Below are 7,564 nucleotides of genomic sequence, written 5' to 3'. Positions count from 1 at the left end.
AAAAAAAAAAAAAAAAAAAAAAGAAATTCTGTCTCCTGTTGCTGTAACAACATGCTCGAAGCTGGGTGTATTACAAAGAAGTTTCTCTAGCTCACAGTTCTGTAGAACCTGGTTCCGGTGGCTGCTCGGTTCTGGTGAAAGCTCCCAAGCTTGGCTGCAGCACCTGTGTTATGATGGGAGCTCAGGCCAGAGGGAAAGATCCATGGTGGAACAGGAAACCAGAGAGGGATGAGGGGCAAAGCTTGCTCTTACAACTCTCAAGGGAGAATGAATGCTTTCACTTTGAGCCCATCATTAATTCCCCTGAGGGTGACTCCCTCAGATGCCTGCTCCCAGTGGTCCAGTCACCTCTATTTATCCCACCTCTTCAGGATCCTGTCCCTCTCACTTCAAAATACTGCTTGGCTTTCATGACTTAATAACATTATTTTTTAAAAAATCAGCCAGGCGGTAAGTGTTTCACACCTTTAATACTGGCACTAGGGAAGCAGAGGCAGGTGGATCTTTTGAGTTAGGGGCTAGTCTACTGAGTGAGTTCCAGGACAGCCAGGGCTACATAGAGAAGCCATGTCTCAAAAGTTAAAAAAAAAAAAAACAAAAGAATCTTCATGTTTTATTTGCATGTGTGTCTCAGAAGAGGGCCTCAGATCCCCTGGGACTGCAGTTTCAGGTGGTTGTGAGGTGCTGTGTAGATTCTGGGAATGGAACTGGGTCCTCTGGAAGAGCAACCAGTGCTCTGAACCAGCCCCTCTCCATGGCATTTTAAGTGAGGTCTGTTGTGGCCCGAGTTTCCCTGGCTGCCTGGAGAAGGGACTTACCCGTGCAGTCTGCCCAGATGCATACTACACGGGAGTGGGCCTGGCCTCTCTCACCATGGTAGTCCTCCCTGACCCTTGTCCTCAGCCTCCTGCCTCTTCTCGTTGCAGCTCCTGCTGGGCAGTGGTGTGGGGACAGTGCGTCTTTATGATACAGAAGCCAAGAAGAACCTCTGTGAGATCAACATCAATGATGACATGCCCAGGTGGGTGGGTGCACTGGGAGCCTCAGGCTGCTACGGGTGCCCTGTGGGCCCCAGCTCCTGGAGCGGGAATCAGCTCAGAGCCTGTGGTGGTGATTGTCTGACCCCGGCCTGTGTACGTTGCAGAATCCTGTCTCTTGCCTGCAGCCCCAATGGGGCCTCTTTCGTCTGTTCAGCCGCAGCTCCCAGCCTCACCTCCCAGACAGACTCCTCCGCCCCGGATATCGGCAGCAAAGGCATGAACCAGGTTCCTGGCAAGCTGCTGTTGTGGGATACAAAGACCATGAAGCAGCAGGTATGGGATCCGCCTGCGGGTCTCCTGGAGCTGGGTAGGTTGCCTGGAGGGCACCCCGTGTGGAGGGCGCACTGCTCACACTCCCTATGTTTTTGATGAGTCTTCTCCCTTCTCATTTCTTTCCTAATATTCACGGGCCCTTCTCAACTCTGTCGCCTTTCTCCCTTCCCAGAGATCATGTCTTGAGTTTTGGGTTGCTGTCTCCTTACAGCTTAACATGTGCCTTAGCACATGCGTAGTTACATGTGCATACAGCCTACCTAGTTCTGCTTTTTGGGCTTTCAAACTTTATGTGTGTAGAGTTGCAGGGTGCCTTTTTTTTTTTTTTCCAGACTTTTGTATTCTAGTTGGAAACAGGCCCATCCTCTAACCGTGGCTCTGTCTTCTCTGGCATTGTGTGCTGAAATCAAGAGGTTGGCTCCTGGTTCATCTCATTCCTCTGTCTGGCTATTAAGATCTTATCTGAGTATCTCAGTATGGATTTTCTAAGCTTAAAAAATGTTTTTTTAAAAACTCTTCCCGGTAGTGCATGCCTGCACACTTAAGCATTTGGGAGGTCGAGGCAGGAGGAGCAGGCATTCTAGGTTAGCCTTTCTCTAAATAAAAGAATAAAATTTCCACCCTCAACAAATAAAGGTAAATAAAATTAGAATTGCAGCTTGCAAGAGGGTTTGTGTCTTTGTCCAGTTCTGGGCAACTCTTAGCCGTATTCTTCCAGGGTTAACACGTCTCTGGGTCTCTCTTGCCTTCTAGAGCACCAACTTGACATTCTTAGGACTCTTCCTTTGTCTCACTTCACTGCCCTCATGACATCGTTTCCTCGGCTTTGACAGCGCAGGTCCTCCCCAGCGTCCCATCTTTAACTAGTCTGTGGGGACATTCATTGCAGGTCCTGTTTCTCATTTCCAGGAACGCAGCGTCATCCTTACACACGGTGTGGTCCTGCTGCCGTCTCCTCTGTAGTCCTTACTCTCTGACTTTGAGCTAAACACTTTGAAAGCTAACCCCACCCCTGCTGTTTCTGAGGATGCCTGCCCCTCTCCCCTTACCTTCCCCTGCCCTGTGAATTTCTACTTCAGGTTCTTCTTTCTGGCCCTTTATCCGTGGGGATACAAGCCTCACTGAGCATAGGACTGAAAGGGACCTGCTTTCACTTGGGCCAGGTGCCTAGAGGCTCCACCAACCGCTGACAACTTTGAAATCCATTCTCAGACTACACAGGGATTGTGACCACACTAGCCTGAGGTTGCGCTTAGCAGAGAGGTGCATTTTCTCAGCACTTTCTGTGAAGTCCTAGCTCATTCTTGCACGGAGGGTGTTCCTTTCCGGAGTCTTAGCAGCGTATGGGGATTGGCCAGACCATTCACTTGGGGCTCAGGCTTCTGAGTGTTTCATGCCTGTTGGGTTCACTGGTCCACAGGGCTCTCCCCCTCCTCTTGTCTTTGGTCTCAGTGGACTCCTTTGTTGGCAGGTCACTACTGTGCCTGTGTGTGAATGACATCATCTGACATCAGCCTTGCAGCTTTTGTCCCCAGAGGGGTCTGCATTGTTGGAATGCTGTTCCTCATTGTCAGAGTATAGCCTTAGATCTTATTTACATCACTGGCTTTGTTAGGTCCTGTGGATGTTGGCTCCTGTAGGAAGGGCCAGGGGCAGCTTTGGGACGTGTGTGTCTTGTGTGGCTCAGGGCTGCCTGCCGTGGAAGGCAGCTGATGGGGCTTAGTTCCTGCTGGCTACAGAAGTGTTCAGTAAGACTTAGCTTGGAGTCCAGTGGAGGGAGAAGAGCATGGACTGCTGAGGTATGGCTTGCTCGTCACAGCTTTGACGTGGATTGTTGCCTCAGTGCAGAAGTAGAATATCTGTAGGCCCAGTGGCATTGCCTTTCAGAAGAACACATCTGTCAGTGGGCTTTGACAGACGCTCAGATAAGTCTCTTCAGAAGCAGGCCTTGGCAGGGGGAGTCAGTGGGGTCTGTGCTGGCCTAGTCTGCTGCTAATGGTGCTTTTGTCTGCATTCCCAGCTTCAGTTCTCACTGGACCCAGAGCCCATTGCCATCAACTGCACAGCTTTCAATCACAACGGGAACCTGCTGGTCACAGGGGCGGCTGATGGTGTCATCCGGCTCTTTGGTATGGAAGTGTGCTGCGGCAGTCCTGATCCCCTCCTTAAATGACCGAGCTGGGGCCAAGGCCATTGCAAAAGCCCAGTTTCAAAAGCTTGTTCTAGAGCTTGACTTTGGGCGGCGTCTTCAAAACTTCCACCACAGCCCACTTGTATGTGCTCAGTGTCTGTAGACACGGGGTGGGGCAGAGCCCAATAGTCCTTTGACCTTGAGCTGATTGACCTGAGTCCTTGTCACCTGTGGGGAGCTACAAGGGGTCACAAGAGAACAGTGCCATCCTATTCATGTGCTATAAGGTGGCTTGTCTCCTGTCTCCAGGAAGATAGGCCTAGGCTCTAAAATGGGATAAGGTGACACCCATGTAATAGGTCTCCATGGTGCCCGGGGGCAGTTACAGAGGTGTGATAGGAAGGACTTCTGTCTCCCTAAAACTTACAGGAACCCCAGGTGAGCTCTTTCCCCAAGGATCCCCAATTCTCCCTTTGACCACATCAGGAGGCTGCTCAGAGGCAGGTGACCTGGAAGGGTCAGCACTTTGTGGCCCAGGAGGCCCCTGGCCACTAGACCAGCTGTCATAGAGGGTAAGGGGACCCTGCTATGCCCTGTGGCCTTAACAGGTGTGGCCTTGCTCTCTCAGACATGCAGCAGCACGAGTGTGCTATGAGCTGGAAGGCCCACTGCGGCGAGGTCTACTCTGTGGAATTCAGCTGTGACGAGAATGCTGTGTACAGCATCGGCGAGGACCGCAAGGTAGGCGCCAGCAGCAGTGGTGGCAGCTGGACTGTCTGCAAGCCCTGGGACCGTGGACTTCTTCCTGCCTCCATTTTAGCTTCCACAAAATAAGGATACATACAAGTCTACCTCAAAGCATCTTCGTGGGGTTCAGTGAGTGCAGTGGGGTTTGGCTGTTCTCGTAGATGGGAATTCCATATCCTTCTTCCTAGTTGTAGCAAAACTGACCCATGTCACCAGAGAGGGAGCCACATTTGGGGAAGATATTCTTTGGTGAGTGGGGTTGGTCATGGTCACAAGACAGAGCATGGGGTTTGCTGACGAGTTGGAGTGAGGATCCTAATGGGAAACAGATCTGAGCAGAGCCCAAAGAAGTAAAAAGTAAGCAAACCCCTGTCTTCTAAGTCACTATAAGTCAAGGCCCTTGTAGATTCCCTCTGTGGAAAGGTGTGTTAGGAAGTGGGAATGACAGTGGCCTTGCACTGAAGTCGGGGGTACGAGAAATAAGTAGGAGAACGACTTAGCTGTCTTATATACCCTCCTAAGCCTGTGGGATTTTATACTGAAAACAGTGACTACAAAACCAGTGTCTGTCTGTCTGTCTGTCTGTCTGCGTGCATGTATGTATGTATGTATGTATGTATGTATATATGTATGTATGTATGTATGTATGTATGTTTCTGCCTGCCTGCCTGCCTGCCTGTCTGTCTGTCTGATCATATCTTTCTCTGTAGCCCAGGGCTAACCTCAATCTTAGGGCAGTCTGGCCTCAGCCTCTTAAGTGCTGGTATGCCAGATGTGAGCCATCACACCTAACTGTATTGATTTATTTATATATTTACTTAACTTATTCTGAGACCACATCTTAGTGTGTTGTCTAGGTTGGCTTCAACTTCTTTGGCTCCAAGATGCTCCTGCCTCAGTCTCCCATAGGGGTGGGATTATAAATGTGTACCACTGTGTCCTGATTCATGTCTTCCCTGGGAAACTCTATAGGGCTTTTAAGTTCAAGTTTGGCATCCTATTCTGTGGGTAGGACTCCCAGGAATGACGAGAGCCTGTCTACAGTCTGGGCTATTCACTCTCCACGTCACAAGTGAGACGCAGAGTGTGCCACTCAACATGTTGATTGATTGCACTGCTGAGCAACTGAACAGTATTTGTAATCAGCCCATCTGTCCTCTATACTTTGTCCCCAGGTCCAGAAACTCTAACTGGGCCCCAAATTCTGATAATACAGGAAGGAATAATGACAATATTAACTGTAACTTAAAAAGCACCTCCACACACTGGCCTGCCTGCCTTGCCCAGGAGACCAGGAGGAGGCCTTGCAAAGCCTGTGTCTATCCCTTTCCTCCCTGTGCTCAGGCTGGAGTAACGAGGAGGGCTGGGCTTTGATACGAAGCTGTTAATTGCTTTCTAGATTTTTTTTTTCCCCTGAGGAAACTTGTATTGGTGAGAGACGGGACTGGGAGTAGTCCATGGTCCCCACATCCCTGTGTTGCTTCCTGCTCTCGAAAGGCTTTTCTGAAGGCTGTGGAACTGGTGAGGGAGGCAGTTGCCCCAGCCAGTCACTGCCCGAGGTTGGCCATGGCTTTGTTTCCCAGGCCTAGGCGGTGACTGCTGTTGGGGGATCTAAGGGAGTCTGGGTAGTTGGCTGTGTGACTCTAAGGGAGCCCCTGTTGTGCCTTGTATCTGCAGTTCATCCAGTGGAATATCCACAAGAGTGGCCTCAAGGTGTCTGAGTCCAACCTCCCTTCAGATGCCACGGGCCCCTTTGTCCTGTCTGGCTACAGTGGCTACAAGCAGGTTCAAGTTCCCAGAGGCCGGCTCTTCGCTTTTGACTCTGAGGGCAATTACATGCTGACGTGCTCTGCCACAGGGGGCCTCATCTACAAGGTAAGTGGGTGGCAGAGTACTGGTGGGCACGGACCTCTCTCTGGAGGTCAGCTTGGCTCACCTGAGCTGAGTGTGGCCCTGTGTCCTGTATCCTGCATAGCTGAGTGTGGCCCTGTGTCCTCTGCCCTGCATAGCTGAGTGTGGGCCTCTATCCTGCATAGCTGAGTGTGGCACTGTGCCCTGCATAGCTGTGTGTGGTCCTGTGTCCTGCATAGCTGAGTGTGGCCCTGTGTCCTGCATAGCTGAGTGTGGCCCTGTGTCCTGCATAGCTGAGTGTGGCCCTGTGTCCTGCATAGCTGAGTGTGGCCCTATGTTCTGCATAGCTGAGTGTGGCCCTATGTTCTGCATAGCTGAGTATAGCCTGTGTCCTACATAGCTGAGTGTGACCCTGTGTCCCACATAACTGAGTGTGGCCCTGTGCCCTGCATAGCTGAGTGTGGCCCTCTGTCCTCTGTAGCTGTGCTCTCTGTGCCATACATTCTGTTATGATTCTTCCCTTTTCTTGTCTTATTCCTTGGAAATAGTATATATTCTCAAAGATATCAGTAGGGCAAAGGGCTTAGGAGTGTGGGCCCATGTGCCTCAAGAGTCTGAGATAGGTAGATTGCTTTCATCACTGAGTTAGAATAGGCTGTTTTATAGGAGGCCTGTGGGTCAGGTACACCAAAGCCTACATGTGAGACAGAAATTTAAGATGTTCTTTGTCAAGCTAGGATACAAGTTATCTACATAGTTCTGATTTTATCTTTGAAGATTTATTTTATTTATGTGTGTGTTTGTGTGCTGTATGTATTTATGCATTTGTATGTAGTGGTACCAAGAAGAAAGCATCAGATCCCATAAAATTAGAGCCACAGGTGGCTGTAAACAACCTAAGTGAGACTAGGCATCGGACTCAAGTCTGAAGTGCTCTAACCACTGAGTCGTCTCTCCATCTATTTATGTCTACTTATCTGTCTATATTTTTGTGTGTAGGTACCTGTATGACACAGGTGGGAGGGTGTGGGCCAGAGGTCGGCCTATAGAACTCAGTTCCTTCCTTCCATCACGTGATTCCTGGGGACTGAACTCAGATCTCTGGTCTTAGCAGCATATGTCTTTATCTTCTGTATTAGTTGGGGTTCTCTAGAGCCACAGAACTTATGGGTAGTCTCTATATAGTAAGGGAATTGTTGATGACTTACAGTCTGTAGTCCAACTCCCAACAATGGTCAGCAGCAGCTCTGAATGGAAGTCCAAGGATTTAGCAGTTGCTCAGTCCCACACGGCAAGCAGGTGAAGGAGAGAGTAAATCTTCCTTCTTCCAGTATCCTTTTGTAGGGCACCAGCAGAAGGTGTAGCCCAGATTAAAGGTGTGTGCCACCACACGTTTAATCCCAGAGGACCTTGAACTCAGAAATCTCCCTGTCTTTCTTATTTATTTATTTATTTATTTATTTATTTATTTTATTTATTTATTATATGTAAGTGCACTGTAGCTGTCTTCAGACACTCCAGA

General features: G+C 49.6%; 1 protein-coding gene across 4 annotated transcripts in view; it reads left to right on the top strand.

Annotated features, from left to right (window-relative positions):
• Wdr91 (WD repeat domain 91) overlaps window positions 1-7,564 on the top strand; it is a 30,297-nt gene that overhangs the window by 19,900 nt on the left and 2,833 nt on the right. For 3 of the 4 annotated variants that reach the window (XM_021164893.2, XM_029478829.1, XM_029478830.1), the window contains exons 10-14: window positions 927-1,021; window positions 1,145-1,313; window positions 3,334-3,442; window positions 4,073-4,185; window positions 5,869-6,066. In XM_021164893.2, coding sequence (XP_021020552.1) covers window positions 927-1,021; window positions 1,145-1,313; window positions 3,334-3,442; window positions 4,073-4,185; window positions 5,869-6,066 — 684 coding nt within the window. Of the gene's footprint in view, window positions 1-926; window positions 1,314-3,333; window positions 3,443-4,072; window positions 4,186-5,868; window positions 6,067-7,564 lie in introns of all 4 variants that reach the window. The other variant, XM_029478828.1, reaches the window with a different exon arrangement.

Source organism: Mus caroli, chromosome 6 (genome assembly GCF_900094665.2).
Source record: "Mus caroli chromosome 6, CAROLI_EIJ_v1.1, whole genome shotgun sequence".
NCBI lineage: Eukaryota > Metazoa > Chordata > Mammalia > Rodentia > Muridae > Mus > Mus caroli.
This window is presented reverse-complemented; position numbering and strand designations above follow the sequence as displayed.